The sequence below is a fragment of the Octopus sinensis genome, linkage group LG22 (genome assembly GCF_006345805.1).
Source record: "Octopus sinensis linkage group LG22, ASM634580v1, whole genome shotgun sequence".
NCBI lineage: Eukaryota > Metazoa > Mollusca > Cephalopoda > Octopoda > Octopodidae > Octopus > Octopus sinensis.
This window is the reverse complement of record NC_043018.1, coordinates 24,141,356-24,166,309: the sequence shown is the minus strand read 5'-3', so window position 1 is coordinate 24,166,309 and position 24,954 is coordinate 24,141,356. Positions and strand designations below refer to the sequence as shown.

The following is a 24,954-nucleotide window of genomic DNA, read 5'->3' as shown; positions in this document are numbered from 1 at the left end:
TGGTCTACAATAGTATTTTAAGGGCCCCTGAAAAAAAATGTTGCTTTAGAGGAATTTTGAAAGAAGTTTCTATAAAGTTGTTTCTAAACATCGAATGGTGATGAGGGCCCACCAGAATAAAATAGGGATCTTTTCGGTTTGAACGGCAGTTTTTTCTAGCGGTGTCATATGAAATTGTCACCCATAATTATGACCCTAGTATCGATCTATTGCATTTTAATCTATTTTAGGAATAAATATCTTACAAACTATATAATTTTCTCAATAAAGCCAAGAGAAAAAGATGTTTTATAAACACATTCTACCAGTATATGAAGTTTAAAACTTTTTAGTTACCTAGAAATTATGTTAAAAACTGCCGTTCAAACCGAAAAGATCCTAAAATAGTAATCAAAGGGGTCCATAGATAAAAAAAATCGTTGGGAACCCCTGGGCTAAACCCTTCAATGCGGTGCCCCAGCATGGCCGCAATTCAATGACTGAAACAAAGGATAAAAGATGTCTGTGTGTGTTGTGTTTGTACTCGTTTGTTAAGAGTTAACAAAACATCGACCAAATCTTGAGATCATCATCTTGGAATTACTACATCTTATACATTTTACATTCTTCTTATTTTGACTAAACACAGAATAACCAGTTTTTCTATGTCGAATACATCAGAAGTTCTTGTATCTCCCTAGTCACTTAAGGAAATTAACTGCAAAGAATTGTCTCGCTGATGGATCCGTATCTTTCTCTTGGAGATTACCACATTTATTGTTATAGTTAAACGAATATTCACTGGAAATTACTCAAATTTTCTGTTTGTTATGGAATAAAAGACACATTTAGAATTAAAACAAGATGTTTATTCCCAATTTTTAGGTGTCATAATCAGGTTATTTAATAATTGCCAGGGAAGAGAAATGGAAGAGTGTAAAATAAATAGATAGAAAGACGAATGTAAGGTACGTGTAGAGAGAAAGAAAGTTAGACAGAATGCAAAAAGAATTGGAAAAGATTTAAGAGAATCAGGACCAGAAAGGGAGAGAAAAAGTATTTAGAGGAATGAAGACAGGAGGGAGGGGGGGAGAGAGAGAGAAAGAGAAAAAGTATTTATAGGAATGAAGACAGGAGGGAGGGAGAGAGAGAGAGAGAGAAATAAAATAAAGGGAGAGAAAACATATTTAGAGGAATAAAGACAGGAGGGAGGGAGAGAGAGAGAGAGAGAGAGGAAAAGAGAAATAAAACAAAGGGAGAGAACAATAGAATAATGGAGGGAGGAAAGAGCGTGGAAGAGAGGTAAAAGTTTAAATAGAGAGGGTGAAAGAGACAGAGAGAGGTTTAACTAGAGAGGGAGAGAAAACGATAGATAGAAGTTTCAATAGAGAAGGAGAGGAGAGAGAGAAAGAGACAGGTAGAACTTCAAATAGAGAGGGGGAACAGTTTCTGTTGAACTGAAATGGAATTTCACTGTTGTGTCGACAATTGTCCGTCAACCCTTCAACAAGAAGATATTTATGAGAGAAGGAAACAAAATCTCTCCTCATTTAAGTCGGTTGACTATGTTTCTGAAGAAATCTCATACGAAGACTTCTTCCTCCGTTATTTAATCCCTAACAAGCCGTGTGTATTCAGTTGTAAACACACCCGACATTGGCGAAGTCGTGCAGAATGGGTAGACGAGCAAGGGAAACCGAAATTTGAGTTTTTAAAGACTAACTTCGGTTTGTATTTTTCTTCTTTTCTAATTTGAACTCGGGTTCAGGCTACTCCCGGGGTCAATTTTAAATCGATTTCAGATTACCGGGCGGTAACATGAAATGGTGGGGTCACTTCATGTCTTTACACCGGAGACGGTAACGCACGCTGGCAGAATCGTTTGCGCACCGGGCAAAATGCTTAACGGCACTTCGTCCGTCTTTTAGTTCTGAGTTCAAATTCTGCCAAGGTCGACTTTGCATTTCATCCTTTTGGGATCGATAAAATAAGTAGCAGTGAGCCCTGTGGGTCTATATAATCAATTTTCTACCTCCCACCTCGCGATTGCTGGCCTTGTACCAAAATATATTTCTTTATTACCCACAATGGGTTAAACTCAGAAGGGACAAAAACAGACAGACAAAGGGATTAAGTTGATTACATCGACCCCAGTGCGTAACTGGTACTTTATTTATCGACCCCGAAAGGATGAAAGGCAAAGTCGACCTCGGTGGAATTTGAACTCAGAACGTAACGGCAGACGAACTGGCCTTGTACTAAAAATAAGGAAGGATTATTTCATACTGTTTTCATTTGTTCCTCTTATTTTTCATTTCGAATCCTGTCGAAATCGACTTTACTTCTTTCGCCTTTCTCGCTCAGTTAAAATAAATGGAAGTAATAGGTGAATTTTATGTTTAACATCCTAAATTTGTGTGTGTGTAATTATTTGTAGGATTCTTGGATCAAAGTATTTTAATAATCAGGACATCCGATTAGCATATCTGTATATATATATATATTTCTTTACTACCCACAAGAGGTTAATCACAAGGGGGGACAAACAAGGACAGATAAAGGGATTAAATCGATTACATCGACCCCAGTGCAAAACTGGTACTTTATTTATCGACCCCGAAAGGATGAAAGGCAAAGTCGACCACGGCGGAATTTGAACTTAGAACGTAGCGACAGACGAAATACCTATTTCTTTATTACCCACAAGGGGCTAAACACAGAGGGGACAGACATAGGTATTGAGTCGATTACATCGACCCCAGTGCGTAACGGGTACTTTATTTATCGACCCCGAAAGGATGAAAGGCAAAGTCGTCAACGGCGGAATTTGAACTTAGAACGTAGCGACAGACGAAATACCGTTAAGCATTTCGCCCAGCGCGCTAACGTGTCTGCCAGCTCGCACCGTATACGGACTTTCACGTAATCAATGCATATACAGACATGTCCAAACACTTACATATACATGCACAAATCAATATCCGTATTCATATAAGTATACATGTACATGAAATTATACACATGAATGTTGGCAGGCAGTTTCACAATCTATTGCGAGTTCCAGATCCAATGCAGGGAAGGTTCCAAGGGCGGGGGTAAAGGACATGGACCGCACTCCCTTTCGTTTTTTGTTTGCTTGTTTTTTTCCTACGGAAACCCACTTTTTCGACTACGGAGATTCCGAATCTGCAAAAAAAAAAAAATTTTAACAACTGGACATGATTAAGGAAGATGTCCAGAGGCTGAACGTCACCTTGGAGGATGCAGACGGGCTGGCATGGGATCACCAGGGATGGATAGCATTGGTGGACCTGGTCAGCTCTATACATAATGCCATTTCTGGGACCATTAACCTAGGCTGATACCCAGCCCCATCAAGCATGCAACGCTGCATCTTGTTTCTATGTAGATCCATTTTTGTATCTGATGTTTGTGTACAGATTCGACAACCTTTACCTACACACACACACACACACACACACATATTCTTTTACTTGTTTCAGTTATTTGACTGTGGCCATGCTGAAGCATTGCCTTGAAGGGTTTTAGTCGAACAATTCGATCCCAGGACTTATTTCTTAAGCCTAATAGTTATTCTATCGGTTTCTTTTGCCAAACTGCTAACTTATGGGGATGTAAACACACCAACAACGGTTGTCACACAGTGATGGGAGGACAAACACACACACCCACACACACATATATATATATATATATATATATACATACAATGGGCTTCTTTCAGTTTCCGTCTACCAAATCCATTCAGAAGACTTCGGTCGACCTGAGGCTATAGTAGACGACACTTGCCCAAGATGCCACACAGTGGGACTGAACCCAGAACCGTGTGGTTGGGAAGCAAGCTTCTTACCACACAGCCATGCTTGCACCTCTCGTTTTTCACTGTTAACTCAAAGCAGATAAAGCAGGGTTAAAATGCTCTTTGGATAGAAAAAGACCCATTAGCAACCTTCTGCATTTTTTTCCCCTATCCAAAGGAATTTTAAACACCAATATTTACAAGCTATTATTTATAGCTTTATCTACTTTGAGTTCACCCATTAAAAACAAATTATATAATCCTTCATTTGCTCAGTGTATGGTAAGACCCTGTTTATGTATGTCAGCATATTTCTCTTCACGTCTATGGCCACCATCTAATGACTGAAACGAGTAAAAGATAAAAGATCAGAGAGACCGTTGAAAACTTCATAAGCTTTGGATGAAGAATTTAATGATATTTGTTCTGCCCCAAGTTACACACACTCCTTTCTTGTTCTTACTGTCGGAAATGCAGTAAATCTGATTGATTCATTGGATATCAATTACCAATAGTAAAGGCTTGTGGCTTAGTGGTTAGGGTATTCGTCTCATGACTGTAAGGTTGTGAGTTCAATACCTGACAGCACGTTATGTCCTTGAGCAAGACACTTTATTTCATGTTGCTCCAGTCTCTACAGCTGGTGAAAATAAGTTGTACCTCTAATTCAAATGGGCCAGTTTTGTCACACTCTGAGTCACGCTGAATCTTCCTGAGAATTACGTTATGGGTACGCATGTCTGTGGAGTACTCAGCCACTTCATCATCATCATCATTGTTTAACGTCCGCTTTCCATGCTAGCATGGGTTGGACAGTTCAACTGGGGTCTGGGAAGCCCGAAGGCTGCACCAGGCCAGTCAGATCTGGCAGTGTTTCTACAGCTGGATGCCCTTCCTAACACCAACCACTCCGTGAGTGTAGTGGGTGCTTTTTACGTACCACCGACACAAGTGCCAGACGAGGCTGGCGAACGGCCACACTCGGATAGTGCATTTTACGTGCCACCGGCACGGAGGCCAGGCGAGGCTGGCAAACAGCCACGCTCGGATGGTGTTTGTTACATGCCACCGGCACAGAGGCCAGTCGATGCGGTGCTGGCTACGGCCACATTCGGATCAAATTCCATTGATGTTGTACATTAATTTCACAAGCAGGCTGTTCCATAGATCGGATCTACGGGAACCATCGTCACTGTAACCGACAGAGTGCCAGTCTATCAATAACCAACAAATGATGTATTTATTCACAAATTGCATTATCAAATATATAAATAAATTAAACTGTTTTTTTTTCTCTTTTGGCCTTGCAGGAAATGCAAAAGTTCCAGTAGCAATTTGTAACGAAAAGGAATTTGATTCCCATCCAAAAGTAGAACAGACATTTTCTGATTATTTGGAATATTGGCAAGATTACATTTCAAATAGCTATCCTTCCGATAACCAGTGTCTTTATCTCAAAGACTGGCATTTTGTAAGGTAAGAAATCTCATCTGTTAATCTTTTTCTCATTTCAGTCATTAGACTGCAGCCATGCTGGAGCACCACCTTGAGTAGTATTAGTCAGACTAATCAGCCCCAGCGCTTATTTCCTTTTTAAGCTTGGTACTTAATCTGTCTGTCTCTTTGCTGAACTGCTAAGTTACAAGGATGCAAACACACCAACACTGGTTGTCATGTGGTGGTGGGGGACAGACACATACACACACACACACACACACACACATATATATATATATATAGTTGAAATTTATAGAAAAACAAAAGACAAAGACAAGTTGACCTTGGTGAAATTTGAACTCAGAACATAGTGCAGACGAAATGCTGCTAAGCATTTCTCCCAGTGTGCTAACAATTCTGCTAACTTGCTTCCTTAATAATAGTAGTAGTAGTAATAATAATGATGATGGTGGTGGTGATGGTGATGATGATGATGATGATGATGATGTAGAAGCAAAAAAGAGAAGAGTACCATTGTCATCAAGTGAATGATAATTCGATATCTTGTGTGTCTTACACAGGTTCAAAAAATAAACGTGTCAATCTACTTCATTTTGGTTAATATTTTTAGGTTTAAGAAGAGATAAAAGCAAAAAAAAGAAGAGGCTTTTTTTTTTGCTTCTATATCTTCTGGAGGAGTTACCTCAATCCTATAAATATTAATAATAATGATAATATTATTACTAATAATAATAATGTGCATTGTTTTGTCTTGGTATAAAAGATGGGCTACAGCAAATATCCTGCTTAATACCACAGATTTGCTTGTCAGTTGTTTGACCTTAACCAGTTGAGCATGTCCCTTAGCGGCTGACGATCTGTGCATCTCTGATCACAAGCAGAAGTAGTGGGGGAGCATAATAGCCATGTGTTGAGAGGGATTCTTTGGGGTTTGGATAATTCACCTTTGAAAACATGGGTGTTTCATTCAACATCATTAAACAACCCTTATTCAGGGACCTTTTCAGCGGGATGGGATACTCGACCAGAAGAAAATTCTAACTGGGCCCCACCTGCAAGGTCATGTGCTGTTTATCTTGATATGAGATCACCATGTTGCGCACATATGGTTGTGATGCATGTGCCTGGTGTACCCTTATCAGATGAGTAGTCACAATGGGTATACTGGGCTTTGTATATTTTACCCCAGTGTCACTTTGATGGCATGCACTGCTCTCTCACTCAATAATAATAATAATAATAATAATAATGGTTTTTGATTTCAGTGCAAGACCAGCAATTTTGAGAGGAGGGTTAGTTATTTATAATTTTTCAGAATTTTCTTCTTTTGGAAGTTTATGCAAACATTTTCTTCATTTCTTTCAGAGCTTTCCCAGAATACAATGCTTACAAAACACCCTTGTATTTTTGTTCTGATTGGCTCAATGAGTTTTGGGATACAGGTGAGAGCTCTAAAGATGACTACCGTTTTGTCTACATGGGACCGAAAGGATCTTGGTAAGAAAGATTCTGGCATCACTTCATTAACAGTTGAATGGATAAAAATACTGAGTTTGTGTGAATAAAATCAGATGTTTGTAACCTGTTTCGGGTTTTGTAAACATTGGAATCTTGATTGCTGAGTAAAAATATTAACCCATTCTTCTTAGCTTAAACACCATCTTAATATACCAATTTACACACATTTTTTTTTTTTGTTATATTCCAAACACCATCTTAATTTACCTATTTGTTTCTTGTTATGTGTATGTGTGTGTGTGGAGGCACATGGCCTAGTGGTTAGAGCAGCGGACTCATGGTCAAGGGATCGTGGGTTCGATTCTCAGACCGAGCGATGTGTGGGTTTATGAGCGAAACACCTAGGCTCCACGCGGCTCCGGCAGAAGGTAATGGCGAACTTCTGCTGACTCTTTCGCCACAACTTTCTCTCACTCTTTCCTCCTGCACTTAGCAGCTCACCTGCATGAAAGGGTAGGTTAAATAAATATTGAGTTAATTCCTGACCAAATATTTTGGTAATTTTTTTCAGGACTCCCTTCCATGCTGATGTTTTGCATTCCTACAGCTGGTCAGCAAATATCTGCGGAAAGAAACAGTGGCTATTATTTCCACCCGGTACTGTAGACCTTTTCTTCTCCTTCCCCTCCACACAAGCTCTGATATGCATGTACATACATGCAAGCACAAGCGCAAATATACATACACACATTTACACACACACACGCTCACAGTTATATAGGCATGCATACACACATGTACACACAGATAGGCTTGTGCACATGAATACACACACTCACACAGTAACATAGGCATGCACAGATATGCTTGTGCACACATCCATAGGGCTGTCTGTTCAACTTGCCCTCCACTCTGATATTGGAGTGCTATTCCTCAGTACTGATGCTGCCCATGTTAACCCTTTCGTTACTGTATTTATTTTGAGATGCTCTGTGTTTCTTTCAATTACTTTAAATATAACAAAGAATTTAGTAAAATAATTTTGTTATCATTCAGCTTGTGTTAGGAACATAAATTGTGATTATGGTTTGTTGGAAGATTTTAATTCAAAACTTATAACAAGACATTGTACTCAGAGCCAGAGCCGGTTTCAGCCAGGTTGGTAACGAAAGGGTTAATCACATAGAATAAACCCTACAGCATATCACATTTAGACAGGAAGTCAATTTGTAGAAGACAGAATTTCTCTATTAGCACCCCCCCCACACACACACACAAATTTATTGTGTGTGTAAAACCAATGATATTTATATCAAACCTCTCCTCCACTCCTAGAGAGCTCGTGTGCATTTAGAGCCAACAAGAGTATTATCAACATGACATTAATGTTTGGGAAACTCCAAGAGAAATGTAGGGAACTGAAGAAGAAACTCTTGCCTTATAAGAGCCCTGTGTTGGTGCCACATAAAAAGCGCCCATGCCTGGTGTCACTTGCAATGTCCCAGTGCCTGGTGTCACGTACTAAGTACCCATGCAGGCACCCCTATCAGGTCACATAAAAAGCATCTATGCCAGTATCATGGAAAAAGCATCTGTGCTGGGGCCAGTATCAAAAGCACCCAGCATACTCTGTAAAGTGGTTAGCATTAGGATGGGTACCCAGGTGTAGAAACCAAGCCAAATGAGACTGGAAACTGGTCCAGCTCTGGACAAATTGTCCAACTTATGTCAGTATGGAAAATGGACATTAAATGAAAAGACAGGCAAAATACTGCTAAGCATTTCACCCTGCGTGCTAACGTTTCTGCCAGCTCACCACCTTGAGAACCCCTATTCCCATCCACCACATCTGTCACCCCCACCCCTGTTCCATTTAATCTATAATTCTTGTGTCTTTTATTCCCAAAGGTGAAGAAGTGCACCTGCGAGATAAATTTGGTAATTTGGCATTTGATGTCACATCTGAAGACGTTCACAACCCAGAGATGTACCCAAACTATCAGAAACTCTCGCAGCAATACAAAGTGGTTCAACATCCTGGAGAAATCATATTCGTTCCCAGTGGTTGGCATCATCAAGTATGGAATGTGGTAGGTACAAAATGTGGTAGAATCTTCTAGATAAGGGGTTTTATGGAATGTGGTAAACTACCCTCGATAAGGATCTTTATGAAATGTGGTAAATTACTCTTGACAAGGCAATGAGTTGGCAGAAACGTTAGCACGTCGGGTGAAATGCTTAGCAGTATTTCGTCTGTCTTTACATTCTGGGTTCAAATTCTGCCAAGGTCGACTTTGCCTTTCATCTTTTCAGGGTCGATTAAATAGGTACCAGTTACGCACTGGCGTCGATATAATCGACTTAATCCATTTGTCTGTCCTCTGTGTTAAACCCCTTGTGGGTAGTAAAGAAATAGAAATGTGGTAAATTACTCTTGATGAGTCTTTATGGAATAGGGTAAACTACACTCAATAAGTTTTTATAGAATGTAGTTAACTTCTCTTGTTAGTAAACTCTTTTTGCTAATGTTCTTTATGGAATATGGTAAACTGCTCTGGATAAGTCATCGTGGAATGTGGTAAGCTGCTCTTGCTGAGGGTCTTTATGGAACATGGTAAACTACTCCTGCTATAAAGTCTTTACATTTTGTTGTTTATGTGTTTCATTGTTTTATAAATAAATCCCATATTTCATGAACAGAGCTTTGACAGTCAAGAAGTTGATAGGCCGTGTTTGTCCATAATGAAGATGTTGGACTGCTCATGTGGCCCAGTCTTCTTAGACAAAAACAGGTTCCACACTCTAGAAATAACTGACTGCTCTAAGCAGCAATACTCTAAAGCTAATGAAAAATTCATTAGTGCTCAATTCCATTTCTTCTTTAGGCAGTCATTACTATTTCCTTTAAACTTTGCTTTTGTGACCTGAACATCAATGCTTTGAAACTGGCCTATTTCCCATTACATTTCAAACAGATTCGGTACTAAGTTGCTGAAGCAGAAATATTATAGCAAATATTCTGCTCAGTACCACAGATTTGCTTGACTTTAACCTATTTCTTTACTACCCACAAAGGGCTAAACACAGAGGGGACAAACGGATTAAGTCGATTACATCGACCCCAGTGCGTAACTGGTACTTATTTCATCGACCCCGAAAGGATGAAAGGCAAAGTCGACCTTGGCGGAATTTGAACTCAGAACGTAACAGCAGACGAAATACTGGAAAGTATTTCGCCTGGTGTGCAAACGTTTCTGCAATCACTTGACCTTAACCACTTCAGCATGTCCCTTAGTGGTTGACAATATGTGCATCTCTGTTCATGAACGGGAATAGTGCGGGAGTATCATAGCCATGCATTGAGAGGAATTCTTTGGGGTTTGAATAAATGGGATGAAAGCAAAGTTTGAAGGTAATATCAGCCCTTTTCCATACTTTCTAGGTGTAAGCAAATATGTTCTTGCTACCCAAGGACATAAATCGTGTTACACAGGGTAATTTCTCTAGTGCATTCTTCAGACTGAACCTGGAACCATGTGGTTGGTAAGCAAGCTACTTACCACACAGCCACTCCTGCACCTATATATATATATATATGTGTGTGTGTGTGTTTGCATCTCTGTAACTTAGCTTTCAGCAGAAGAGACTGATAGAATAAGCACCAGGCTTACAGGGAATAAGTCCAGGGGTCAATTTCTTTGACTAAAGGGCAGTGCTCCAGCATGGCCACCATCAAATGACAGAAACAAGTAAACGAATACCAGAACGTTCCATACCATTAAACCAAGAAGGTTCTTTGAATATGTACGATGTATTTTGAGGCTAAATAGTAATTCTGTTTACACTTGTGTAACATATTTTGGTTGGATTATATAGTTATCGGATTTACACTTCTTTCTATATTCTGTAACTGTCACAATATAGAAACATTTCTCATGGCACCAGCACACAATTTACTCTGTGAATTTTTCATGGGTGCAGCTAGTCAATATTATTGGCTTCTGACGATCACTTTCTGGGTGAACAATGTGCTTCTTTGCTAAGGCATAATCCATGTTATTTTGAACAAAGTTGTCTTAGGAATTTTATTCAATATATTAACAGATGTGTATATGTATATATATTGATGTAGGAAGACACAATTTCCATTAACCACAACTGGCTGAATGGCTGCTCTATAGATCTTACCTGGAACTTTCTCAAGAGAAATTTAAAGGATGTCGAAAATGAAATCTCCGATTGTCGGGGTATGGAAGGATGGAACCAGCAATGTCAGGTGAGTCACATAGGTTAGATGGTTTGACTGGAATTGGTAAGCCGGAGAGCTGCACCAGATTCCAGTCTGTTTTGGCTTGGTTTCTATGGCTGGATGCCCTTCCCAACATCAACCACTCCCCAATTTGTACCAAATGATTTCTACAGGTCACCTGCATTGGCCATGACTACAATTTCACAAAGTTTGCCATGTCTTCTCAAGCACAGCAAATCGCCAGCAGTGTTGGTCACTTGTCGTTGCCTCTGTGAGACATCTGAAGATCATATTTCACCACCTCATCCCACATCTTCCTGGGTCTACCTCTTCCACAGGTATATATATATATATATATATACCCACAGTAGAAGTGTTAATGCTGAAGAGGATTGGCCTACAAGAGCTCTCTGTTGGTGCCATGTAAAAAGTACCTAACATGTTCTGTAAAGTGATTGGTGTTAGGAAGGGCATCCAGCCATAGAAACCATACCACAACAGACTGGAACCTGATGCAGCTCTCCTGCTTACCAGCAAGGAAAACAGACGTTAAATGATGACGATGATATAAAAAAGGGTAAAGACCCCCTTTGGTCATGAATGACCATGGGATTGCACCCAGAAAGTTCCCCTCCGAGGCCCATGTCTTGGAAAATTTGTTTATGGAAGACCAGCAGTTGCTGGTGCATACCAGCCTCCTCTCTCCATGCCACGAATGTTATCCAAGGGAAAGGCAAAGGCCGATACAGCTTGGCACCTGTGATGTTGCAACACATTTCTACAGCAGAGTGAACTGGAGCAACGTGAAATAAAATGTTTTGCTCAAGAACACAACACAGCCCAGTCTGAGAATCAAACTCACTACCTCATGATAATAAGCCCCATGCTCTAACCACTGAGCCATGCACCTTCACAATGATGATATATATAAATGCACACAAATTTATATTATATAGTTTCTTGTGTGTACATTTACATGTATGACTTACTGGTGAGAGCTCCATGTCAGGTGTCATTCTCCAGTTTACTTCTAGTAAAGTGATGTGGTTACTACTGCACTTAGAAGTATTACTAGTTAAAATTTACAAAGCAAATGCAGGAAAAATGTACAACAAATACAAAATGCAGTTTTTATCTTCAATTCCTTTTGGTTTTTAACTTTGATTGTTTTTGTTTTGTTTCTTCTGTCAGGTGGTGCTGAAATCTCTCACAGGTTCCGACTACACAGACTTCTTTGAACTTTGCAACAACATTGGCACCAAACATCTTCAGTTTCTGAGTCAATCGGACATATGTAGCACAAATGAGGAGTGTGACCGTGGAGTTGGACATTGTAAAATCAAGGGGTCACAAAAGGAAGAACAGAAAGAGATGACAGGGAACACTTCAGCTGAAGTATCACAGCATCCAAATGCAGATTTAGAGTTTCAGGAACATTTTGTCCCTTTGAACAACAAATGCCATTCTGTCTTTGATCTAAACAGACTGAGGATTGTATTAGAGAGTTTGGTTGATACAGAGCAACTGGAATGCCAAAAGGAAGTTCAAAATCTGCTGCATCAGCTCAACTCAGTTTTTTAATTCTGATCATGAAGCCCGCTGTTTGCTTTTGACTTCATTTAACCCCAGATCAACACTGATTGAACAGAGTTTGGATCAAAGTCCTTCCAGCTATGACCATCCATTCAGCAATTTTTTTTAAACAGGTGTGATTTGGGGATTATTTGGCTGCTATGATGGGCAGGGTTGAGGATAGTGGGTTTGCAGAATCATTAGAGCATTGAACAAAATGCTTAGTGGCATGTTTTCTGGCTCTTTACATTCTGAGTTCAAGTCCCATAGAGGTCAACTTTGTCCTTCATCCTTCTGAGAATCGATAAAGTACCCATCAAGTGCAGAGGTTGATGGCATCATCTAGCACCTCTTAAAATTGCTGGCCTTGTGCTTAATTCAGAAACCATTGTGAGCAAGTTCAGTGACTGGCCACATAGAAGCTTCATTGTTAGTGTTCACAAGTGTGGTGGCCATGCTCATAGGCTGAGGGGTTCGAATTTGCAGCAAGTATTTCGCAGGATTTCTTCATTGATCATGTTATTCTGCAATATTCTACTTCACCTAGCTGTTGGGTCACATGGGAATATTGTCTGCTGTTGACTAGCAACCCTGCCAGGAGAGGAGGTTTTCGCATTTTCGTTGCACCATGAAAGCAGTGATAAGCACTGGCCCTCAAACACTCGTAAAAAATTAGTGTTGCAGACCTGGTTAAAAGATATTTAACGAGGTGGACAGATCTTGTTTCAAGGCCCTAGTTCCAAGGAAATTGAATACAATAATGCTTCAAAGAGAACAAGCAGTATCGTCGATCCTTTTTTTTTTTTTTTTTTACAGATTACAAGGATAGTAGAGAAAAACAGAAGCTATCTTCTTACTAGACTATTTTTAACAGAAAGGACTAGGTGTTTAAAAAAGCTAGGTGACAGATTGCCTAACACCCTACAACAGGTACTGTCCCTCTGCCTACCAAATTCCACTCAAAGTTTTGGTTAACCCAAGGTTGAGGTAGAAGACACTGGTCCTTGATTCCGTGTTGTGGGAATAACATTGAAACAATGTATTTGCAAATGGTTTTCAGTATAGTGTTGTGAAGTCAAGCACCAAACTGAACATGGCAACACCTACTCTCTTACTTTAAATCACAATGTACCAGTGATACATTGAGGGAGAATGTCATTTATATACTCTCCGAAACAAGCAAAATGCAGTGTTCCTGCTGCTTAGTTATAAGATGCATTATTTGTGGCACCATTTTTGTAGTTAGATGTACAAGGCCAGCCAGATTTGTTGCTTTGTCTCTCAGTTAAGCCTTAATTCAATAGACCTATAAGGAAAGTTCTAGCTAGGTACATCCCGTCTCCTTAAATCAAGAACTACATTGTAAAATGACACATTTATCTGCAGTATCAAACAAGTTGTAAACAGCTGTGTATATATATATATATATATATATATATATATACATATATATATACATATATATATGTGTGTATGTATACCACCAATATTTTGCCCCCCAAGTTTGACTTTCTAACTGAGATAATTTAAAATATAAATTTTTTTTAATAAAAAGGAAAAAAAAAAAAATTTGAATTGATTTTTAATCAGTCTTCCTTTGATTTGAAAGTGTTGAACAAGATTTACATTCTTTCCCTTGTCTGATATTTAGCCATGCCCTCATACACTGTAAATACAACTAGTTCATTTCACTTGCAGTGCTCAGTTCAATATCTTTGAGCCATTGTTGTTCCTGCTTACTTCCAGTAATCTCCTTGCTATATGCTCCATTCAGTTGCAGTATCTTAGGACAGAAGCTTCTTGTAAGACCATGCTACAGCATGCACGAAGCTCAGCTCTTTTAGTCTGACAACTCCACTAACACTAGTACTTTTTAAGCTATAAAACCATTAGTTAAGGAAACACTTTCAAACTAACCTTACATTTAATCTAACTACGAAAGATATTAGTCATGTCATACTCTGGAAGCACTCCGTCGGTTACGACGAGTGTTCCAGTTGATCCGAATCAACGGAACAGCCTGCTCGTGAAATTAACGTGCAAGTGGCTGAGCACTCCACAGACACGTGTACCCTTAACGTAGTTCTCGGGGACATTCAGCGTGACAAGGCCAGCCCTTTGAAATACAGGTACAACAGAAACAGGAAGTAAGAGTGAGAGAAAGTTGTGGTGAAAGAGTACAGCAGGGATTACCAACGTCCCTGCTGGAGCCTCGTGGAGCTTTTAGGTGTTTTCGCTCAATAAACACTTACAACGCCCGGTCTGGGAATCATGACCGTGAGTCCGCTGCCCTAACCACTGGGCCATTGCGCCTCCACTATGTCATACTCTACAAGTTTCATAAAAGGCTCAATGGAAGTGCAGGCCAGTACCTTGGTGTTGATGTGGTTGGTTAGTTTACATTGTTTGCTCGGCTAAAGGCGGTGCTCCAGCATGGCCACAGTCAAATGACAAACACGTAAAAGAGTAAAAAGAGACTATTCCTCCATAACAGGCATAGGGCTGGTTTCCTGGCTTCTCCAGCATATATATTCCTGGTTCATTGCAGGATTACTTAGTTTTAATGTGAAATGAAGTGCTTTGCTCAAAAACACAATGCGTTGCTCTAGCCAGGAATTGAAACTGCACTCTTACAATCGGGAGTCCAACACTCTAACAACTACGCCATGATGTAGCAAGGTGAAATAACTTGTAAGAGTGGTTTCTTGTTTCAGATTAGAAACTTTGTCTAAAGGCACAGGAGTGGCTGTGTGGTAAGTAGCTTGCTTACCAACCACATGATTCTGAGTTCAGTCACACTGTGTGGCATCGTGGGCAAGTGTCTTCTGCTATAGCCTCGGGCCGACCAATGCCTTGTGAGTGGATTTGGTTGACGGAAACTGAAAGAAGCCTGTCGTATATATATATATATATGTGCGTGTATGTTTGTGCCCCTAGCATTGCTTGACAACCGAAGCTGGCGTGTTTATGTCCCCGTCACTTAGCGGTTCGGCAAAAAAGAGACCGATAGAATAAGTACTGGGCTGTGTGGCAAGTGTCTTCTACTATATAGCCTTGGGCTAACCAAAGCCTTGTGAGTGGATTTGGTAGACAGAAACTGAAAGAAGCCTGTCGTATATATATGTATGTGTGCATATATGTTTGTGTGTTTGTGCCCCTAGCATTGCTTGACAACCGATGCTGGTGTGTTTACGTCCCTGTCACTTAGCGGTTCAGCAAAAGAGACCAATAGAATAAGTACTTGGCTTACAAAGAATAAGTCCCGGGGTCAATTTGCTTGACTAAAGGCAGTGCTCCAGCATGGCCGCAGTCAAATGATTGAAACAAGTAAAAGAGAGAGAGTAAGCTGTCTGTCAGCACTTCCCAGAGGACACTGGGACAGAGTCAAACTTAGCTTCCTAAAATCTTTAACCCTTTGGCATTCAAATTACTGTCAAAAGTAATGCTTTTTAAAATTTATATTTTTTTTTAATTAATCACACATTACCATAGAGATTTGGATGATGTGAATGTTGCTAAGTGCAGGCGTGGCTGTGTGGTAAGAAGCTTACTTCCCAACCACGCGATTCTGTGTTCAGTCCCACTGCGTGGTGTCTTCTATAACCATGGGCCGACCAAAGCTTTGTGAATGGATTTGGTAGGAAACTGAGACTCACTGTGCATGTCAGTGTGTCCCCATCATCACTTGACCGACATTGGTGTGCTTACATCCCCGTAATTTAGCAGTTCGGCAAAACAGACCGATAGAATGAGTCCTGGGGTCGATTTCTTCAACTAAAAAACCCTGTAAGGCAATGCTACAGCATGGCCACAGCAAAATGACCAAAACAAGTGAAAGAATACAAGGTAAGGATAGGTGAGAGAAGCTGAGTCTGGCAAAGTTTTGACCTAAAATAGAATATTTTGGCCAGTTTGGATATTTCCAGTTGAGAGTGGCACCTGCAGTGACCAGATAATTGCAGCCATCTTCGCCTGATCTCCCTGCTAACTTTTAGCAGGTTTCCATAAAGGCACTTGTTTGTCATATGTTGTTGCCTCTTTGATTTGGATACAAAACAAAAACTGGATTTGCAACAGACAGCCGTTATTTTGGTAAGGCATTATGAAATGTTCTCGTCAGGTTGTGTTCAGACCAATTTTCTACTCACTCTCTTTAACATTTAGATTATTCTGTTAAATACAATGCTTACTTATTCCCATTGTTTTCAATTAATCATGTTATTATCTTATAGCTTTGAGATTTTGATGCTTTTTAAAAGACATTATAGGGTATGTGCAACAGGTCGAATCCAACCGGTTTGAACAAGCAGAATATTTGGGCTGAATATGGCCAGTTTAAATGCTAGAGTTCAAGGACAACTCAGGTACTCTACTCCCAGCGACACCAAACTTCATTTTGTTCTTTACAGACTGTCTAGTCTTCCCTTTGTTTTAATTGGGCGGTCCCACTAAATACCTTGTCGTACAACAACGCATGAACGGCAGGCACTCAATAGTCAAAGCCTGGACGATCCCACTGTCCCTGCCAAGGGAAATGGTACCACAATAGTCATGTCCAGTGTTCTTTTTAAATTGTCTTTCTTGTATAGGTTCAAACTTACTAATCGTATGGGGATCCTGCCCGCAGGGGATCCTGCCCGCAAGATCCCCATGCCAAGAGCTAGTCTCTCAGCATATTGTACATTAATAACAATGCCTAAACTCCTTACTGTATTTTCATGGGACTATTGAGCCAAACATTGGTACATCAACCAATAACTTTCCTTCAACACCCATCCCTAATCACATGTGTACAAAGAGAAGAATTTTACCTCCCCAACCCAATAAGTTATAGGTCTGTGAGGGGGGAAAGGGAAGAGGGGATAAACAAGAAAGATTCGTGATGTCAGTGACTACAGCCCTGGGCCAAACCAAAGTCTTGAGTGGACGTGATGAATGAAAACTAAAAGGAGCTCATCGTGTGTGACCCCTTGTCTTGACATCATGATAGTTGTTTCTAGTCTTCTGTTAAAACCTGTTTAGCCAAAGGAAAATATTACCTTACCTGGAAAGAGGCATAGATTGGTGACAGGGAAAGCATCCAGTCATATAAAAGTACCACCTATCATACAAGCATGGAACATACAGGCATGTTATAATATACATATATGCATAAAATCAGCATTGTGTTTTTCCATGCTGACATGGGTTGGACAAGACATATCAAGGTAGCATTCTGTGGTCATATGTTCTTGTTTTAAAGATTTTTTTAAATTCTGCTAGTTGTCACACATTGAAAGTGATGATACATAGGACATTAGATGTAAATATCTTACCACTGTCCCAACAGCAACAATGCTAAAGGCTTTAGAAGACATTCATTCAAGGTGTCAAATAGATGAAACCTGAATCCACATTGTTACAAAGGGAACTTCTTGACCACAAAGCCATTGTTTGACCACATGTTCATACACATTGATATTTATCAATGCTCAGTTCTCCATGTTCCCAAGGACAGATCAAATACTTCAATACTGTTGCCAACATTCACCTGTTTCTAAGTAGACCTTTTCAATTTAAAAACAGCTTGATGGCCAAATATTTTCACAAGATTACAAATGATGCTGCTTATATATAACTATCACAGTTATTTACAATTAGCAGTGACGACAAATACACACATAATGGGCTTCTTTCAGTTTCCATCCACGAAACCTAACACTCGTAAGGTTTTGGTCGGTCCAGGGATTATCAGTATTCATCACTCCCGAATGGAACCTGGGAACGAGTTATCTCACCTGCCTATGACTTTCAGGTGCTTCAACACCCAGAACAATGAAGTCTTTCAGTGGCTTCACCACAGTGAACCAGAAAGCAAACAAAAAACACACTGAGTATGTGTAGATGATAATGTCTACAATACTAGTGGTGCTTTTAATTTATTATTGAATATATATATATACACATACATACATAATGTAGTAAAAAACAGTGCTTCAGGTATCATACTGCCTAATTGAACCTGAAGACTACACAGCTATGCCCTGCTCATAGACATAGACATATATATATATATATACTCTAATGATAATCTAAAGAATTAAAGAGACAAATGTAGTAATCTGCTGATTTATTATAGATTTACACAGCACACAGGTTTGGAAAATAACATTAGGAAAAGAAAAATAGAAACAAACAGAAAACTCATCAATAATTTGTATTTTCTTTTAAAAACCAGGAGGGTAGGATAGGGCCGGGAGGGAAGGAGGTAGGGAAATAAAGGAAGGGACTGGGGACAGATACTTGAACCCAGGGGCAGTTTTTTTTTTTGTTTTGTTTTACTTTTCAATCATAGAGAGTGGCTGTTCAAATGCATCTAACCCATTAAAAAAAAATTTTTTTCTTCTTTGCCACAAATTAATATATACTTTCTCAACATAGCTGTTTGCAAGGAAACGTAAGTATTTATAAAAAAAAAACATTCAGGGAAAGAAAATTACTACAGAAATCATTGCAAGCACATGCAAAATAAGTGATAATTTACAAAAAAAAAAAAAAAAAATTTAGGACAGAAATATGAGGAGACATTTAAACTAAAAAAAAAAAAGTGTGGCATAGAAAGAAAAAAGGAGAGGGAAGGAAAAAGACATTTCACAGCTAAGCTTGTGCTGTAGACTTAAAGGGAAGCTGCATGTACCAAGCTTTACAATCTAAAATAAATTTTTAAAAAAATGTAAATAAAAAAATAAACAATTTTTTTGTTTGTTTTTTAAATGCAGCAGTTTAAAATTAGATTACTAAATTACAATAGCTGAAAGTTAAACATAATTAAGTCTGAAGAGGTTGAGTTTGTGTTTTTTTTTCTTTTTAATTCCACATCTTTTTTCTTTTCTGTTTTTCCTGTTTTTTTTTTTTCTTCCTTTTGTTTGTATTTTTTTTTTTGCTTTTAAATCTTTAAGCTTGGTACATGCAATTTCTAGACGCTTACATACATGCACACACACATGGATATCTGGGGCTACTGAATAACAGCAATTTCTCTATAGTCCTTGCATTGGGTTGGCAACTCATAGGATATTTGAAGCTCAGTTGTTAAATTTTGGAAGAGGAAAAAAACCCACCAATATTAGGCAATTTTGTGTAACCTTTTTGTCCCACCCTTCTAGTACCTACTCAAGTATTATTTTCTTCTTTCTTTCACACAGAACCTAGTCGCAGATTCTAATGAGATAATACTGAGAATTATATGTGTACACAACACACATATACACAGACATACATATACACACACACACATATATTTATGTGCACACATATCCTTTTGCAGCCTAATGAGGCAAGCCCTAAAAATCCTTTTCATATTAGTTGCTTACTGACAAGAACTGACTCTTCATACAGCAGTCCATGTTGGCAGGTTAGAGCAGCAATACATTAAAGTACTGCGGCAGTGTGAAGGCACAGACGACACCTAAACTCCTCCAGAGCTGCTGGGCAGGCACCTTTCTCTTGCTCCAAGTTTTTTCTAAGTTGAAGATTATTATCACTGCAATTCCAGGCAAGCAAAGCAAGCCTGCCTGTAGAAGGAACAATGCTATAGATGGTAGGAAAACATTCCAGAACTATTTTGTACCCTCTGACCAATTTTCTAACGAGGTCGTGCGTTTATGAATGAACAGAAGGGGTGATGGTGGTGGGAAAACCTTCAAAACTATTTTGAAATAGAGGAGAGAGAGAAAAAAAAATGCGACACATAAGGCATAAACAGGCATCATTAGCTATGTCGTGGTGCCAGTGTCAAACAGCAATATCATATAGCTTCTAGGTCCATCAAACTACTTCAAATACGTAACTCCATGACAGTGGAGGTAACACAAGTCTGGACATCAATTTCTTGCAAATTGCTGAGTGTTCTCCTCAATCTTCTCCACCGTCTCCTCAGGAACTTCTGTCACCATAACGACAGACACAGCTGGGAGGAGAATATTTTTCCATTAAAATCCACTATACAATAAGTATATAAGGATAATAATAAGACAACTTAAAGAGATAACAATTTCTTAAGAATAATAAATAATAATAATAATAATAATGAGCAAATTTGAGTCTCTCACAGATTTAACAAGAAAAATGGGATTTGGAAAAGAAAGACTTTAATATGCAGCCCGTTTATTTCACTTTTTTTTTTCTTCTTTTGGAGTTTCCCTTTTCAGTTGTTGAATACATAAAGTACAACACTAGAATGGGTCAACAACAACATAACAACAATAAAAGAGAGCTGGAGCCTAACAAGTGTATATTAAAAAAAAAAAAAAAAAAAAATGAAGTAAATTTTGAATTAATAATAATAATAGTATCAAAATTATGGTTTCATTTTATAAAATCTTTCCTTCAAGTCCCAAATACGAGAGCTGGGTTTTTAAATTTTTTCTTTTGCCTAAGTAGAAATTTAAGCATCACTAATATTCAACTTATCGGCTGGTAGTAAGCCATTTGGTAGCAGAGGGAGGGAGGGTCTGGGGATTGACTGCCCCTTCAAGATGTCTTGTCGGGGAGGTAGGTAGGTGCCTGCCGGGGATTGTGACAGTTTGATGAGATGATTTCACTCACGCTCACACTCATTCAAACGAGTTGAGACTGCCGCCACCGCTGACGACTTAAGACCTGTGGTCCTATTCTCATTTGACCATGCCAGGCTGTTCAGCAGCTCTGAAAAAAGAAAGAATAAAAGAAGGAATTAGTAACAGTAAGAATACACACAATCATGTAGGCCTTTAAGCCGACATGGTAACCTCTATCTCCCTCAAACCACATTCATCTGTCTTAACCCTTTAGCATTCAGATTACTCTATCGCAGGTAATTCCTATTTATCCCCATTTGTTTTCTAATTAGTTGCACAGTATCTCAGAGTTTGAAGATTTCAATGATACTATTTTTAGAAAGACATTGTAGAGAAGGTGTGAGAAGCCAGATCTGGCTAACTTGAACCTTTGGCATTTAACCCAGCTGTAATAATCTACTGGTTTCACCTTCAGACTGTTCTCTCTCACACTTACCCTATAATATTATTCTAAAAATAAATCATCGTTGAAATCTCAAACGCTACAAGGCAATGTGAATAAATAAGCATTACATTCGAGAGTGAAATCTGAATGCTAATGGGTTAAACAGGCCATACCCAGCCCAAATATTCTGTTTTGTGTTCAAACCAGCTGCTCAGACCTACCCCTACAAAGTCTTTCTAAAAACTAATCACATCAAAATCTCAAAGCTACAAGATAATACAGGATTAAGATTATTATATGAATAAATAATTATATTTGAGAGATTAATCTGAATGTTAAATGATTTAAAAAGACTAAGTACCAAACTTGATGGTACTTTTAAAAAATTTGACATACTCTTGTTCTGAATTTAATTTGAAAATTAACAGACCAGGAGATACATCAGATGGAGTCACTGAAGCGGTCACAGGATGCGTGATGAAGAATGAATATATAGTGTGTATGATTAATTGGCAAAGGAAAAAAAAAAAAGACCATTCCCCAAATATAACAATGTAAGAATTCAGAGGAATTCATAAAAGTGACATCTCATTTTCATAACTTTCCAAGACCTTGATGAAAATAGCCAAAATTTTATAAATCTAAAGTTTAATGTTGGAAACAGGCGAGGGTTGGCAAAAAGGCATCCAGCCACAGAAAATCAGCCAAAACAAATTCCATCTAACCCATGCAAATATAGAAAAAGGGGACACGAACGAAAAAAATGGATAAAAGGCTAAGATGAAACTGATCAGAGTCCATCTATAAGAAACAAGAAAGCTGTATAAGTCAACTTACCAAGATGCATTCTTCAGTTTTCTTATCTCTTTAGTGGCCCAACTTGCTAGTGTTTTCGCTTTAGACACCTTGGAGCGTCGGCCTTTCGTTAACAAGGCTTGTATGGATTCCTTATCAACAAAAGGCATCATGGCTGCACCAAAAGCAGCACAGAGATCACTAGAAATACAAAACAGTACAAAGGTCAAAGGTTACTACAAATGGCACAACGTATTTGATTTATAGTAATTATTCAAATGTGGCCAAACCCATACTGAAATCAAATACATATCTTCTGCTCTAGCCCCAAGCTAACCAATGCCTTGTGAGTGAATTTTGGTAGACAGAAACTGTGTGAAGGTCAATGTGTGTAGGTATGTATGTGTGCATGTGCAGGCATGGCTGTGTGGTAAGTTTGCTTGCCAACCACATGGGTGTGTGTTCAATCCCGCAGCATGGCACCTGACCAAGATATGAGTAGATCTGATTGATAGAAGAAACCTGTTGAGTATATGCGTCTCCTCGTCTTGACAATCATGTGATAGTTGTAAATGATGATTAGTCATTCATTTCCAATATTCTGCAAAACTATGTTGAGTGTTGGAGAAACATTACCTCGCTTGGAAACAGGTGATGGTTGACGAAGAGTTATCTGGCTGTAGAAAATCTGTCAACTTCACTCAAGCCATGCAAGCACAGTAAAGTAGACATTAACCCTTTCTTTACTGTATTTATTTTGAGATGCTCTGTGTTTCTTTCAATTACTTTAAATATAACAAAGAATTTAGTAAAATAACTTAGTTGCAGTTTTTTTCTTAGTATAAGAGATGGGCTACAGCAAATATTTAGCTACTGTTAGGAACATAAATTGTGACTTCAAAACTTATGAAAACAAGACATTTGTACTCAGATCCAGAGCTGGTTTCAGCCGGGTTGGTAACAAAAGGGTTAAAAGATGTGTGTATGCATCTTATTATCCCCACCCAACCAACAACCAGTGGTTGGTTTGTTTACATCCCTGTAAGCATGAGACTGACAGAATTACTACTTAGAAAAATTTGTTTCACTAAACCCATATAGGTGGTGCCCCAGCATGGCCAAAGTCCAACAACTGAAACAAGTAAAAGATGAACTTACCCTATTAAGCCACAACACGCAGCTATGTTACTGTCACTATGATCTTCATCTTGAGCTATGTGTTCAATAAATGAAATCATGTGTCCAACATGTGGTTGAATGAGATTGACATCAGCTGAAGGGGGAGAAGAAGAAAAAAATCACAGAAAATTAAACAATTCTTCAATAAGACTACTAACCCAAACATCACAAGTTCACGATCACCCACCACACACAAACACAAGGGAATTGTCAGACATGGTACCAATATGAACAACTTCACGAAAGACTACAACTAATACAACAACAAATGTTTTCATATTACTCAATTTCATGCAAGTTAACCTTTCAGCATTTAGATTATCTCTTGTCAAATTTAGGGATTGTTTATTCATTTGGTTTTATCTTGGAACTTCAAGATTTCAACAATGTGACGATTTTCAGACTGATAAATGTTTGGGTCACATGTGGCTGGTTTAACCTTTTAGCATTTAAACCAGCCCATCATTTAACTATTTCTTTACTACCCACAAGGGGCTAAACACAGAGGGGACAAACAAGGACAGACAAACGGATTAAGTCGATCAGATCGACCCCAGTGCATAACTGGTACTTAATTTATCGACCCCGAAAGGATGAAAGGCAAAGTCGACCTTGGCGGAATTTGAACTCAGAACGTAGCGGCAGACGAAATACGGCTACACATTTCTGCCAGCTCGCCCATCATTTAACGTCCGCCCTCCTCATTGCCATAGGTTGGACGGTTTGACATGGAGCTGTCCAGGCTCCAGCCGTCTCTTGTGGCATGATTCTATGGCCAGATGCCCTTCCTAATGCCAACTACTTAACAGAGTGTGCTGGGTGCCTTTCATGTGTCACTGCCACTTGATAGGACAAGCCCGTTATGTGTGGAAGACAGCAATTTTATCTAGCTTGATGTGTCTTATCAAGTACAGCAAATCACATCTGCCAGTCCTTTGTCATTTCCTCAGTGAGGCCCAGTGCCTGAAGAATATTCTAGTTGATGTTCAAACTGGCCAGATGCAGCCTCTCCCATAAGTCCTACAATGCCATTCGAAAAATGGCCAATTGTATCATTAAAATCTTGAAGCTAGGAGATAATTCATGATTAATTCATAGCATGTGAATAAACATTACATTTGACAGAGTAATCCAAATACTAGAGTTAATCCAACAAGTAAACTAAACAAAATAGTGACCAGTTACCAAACTAGTTTCAACACCACCTAACCCGTAGATTCATCACTGTCAACATCTACCCAAAACCTACACTGAACAGTATACAACATTTCAACATCATAATCATTTTAATGTCCACTTTTCCAGACTTGCATAGGCAGAGTTGGAATTCCTGTCACCAAACCTCATTTCTCCAAAAGCAAGGTAATTTTCCCAAGGACAAATATGTCCTCACAGAGCATTAGAAATAAACACCACTGCTTGCATGCCAGTGACACTCATTGCTTTCCATGCTGGCATGGGT

General features: G+C 39.0%; 2 protein-coding genes across 4 annotated transcripts in view; one reads left to right on the top strand and one right to left on the bottom strand.

Moving 5' to 3' along the window:
- The first annotated feature begins 1,353 nt into the window (after positions 1-1,353).
- LOC115223132 (2-oxoglutarate and iron-dependent oxygenase JMJD4-like) lies at positions 1,354-13,950 on the top strand. Of its 2 annotated transcripts, none has more exons than XM_029793546.2 (7): positions 1,354-1,706; positions 5,110-5,275; positions 6,623-6,754; positions 7,287-7,372; positions 8,624-8,805; positions 10,848-10,991; positions 12,156-13,950. In XM_029793546.2, the coding sequence occupies exons 1-7, from the start codon at positions 1,442-1,444 to the stop codon at positions 12,543-12,545; spliced, it is 1,365 nt and encodes a 454-aa protein (XP_029649406.1). In that variant the 5' UTR covers positions 1,354-1,441; the 3' UTR covers positions 12,546-13,950. The 2 variants fall into 2 exon arrangements, with proteins under 2 accessions (XP_029649406.1, XP_036368130.1); XM_036512237.1 differs by lacking the exon at positions 1,354-1,706 and adding an exon at positions 2,992-3,074.
- A 4,680-nt stretch (positions 13,951-18,630) lies between these two features.
- The window catches only part of LOC115223168 (importin subunit beta-1), a 41,813-nt gene continuing 35,489 nt past the window's right edge, over positions 18,631-24,954 (bottom strand). Inside the window, exons 22-24 of one of the 2 annotated variants that reach the window (XM_029793600.2) lie at positions 23,472-23,586; positions 22,356-22,514; positions 18,631-21,221 (exon numbers count right to left, since the gene is read on the bottom strand). In XM_029793600.2, coding sequence (XP_029649460.1) covers position 21,221; positions 22,356-22,514; positions 23,472-23,586 — 275 coding nt within the window. In that variant the 3' untranslated portion in view covers positions 18,631-21,220. Of the gene's footprint in view, positions 21,222-22,351; positions 22,515-23,471; positions 23,587-24,954 lie in introns of those variants that run through there. The other variant, XM_029793599.2, reaches the window with a different exon arrangement.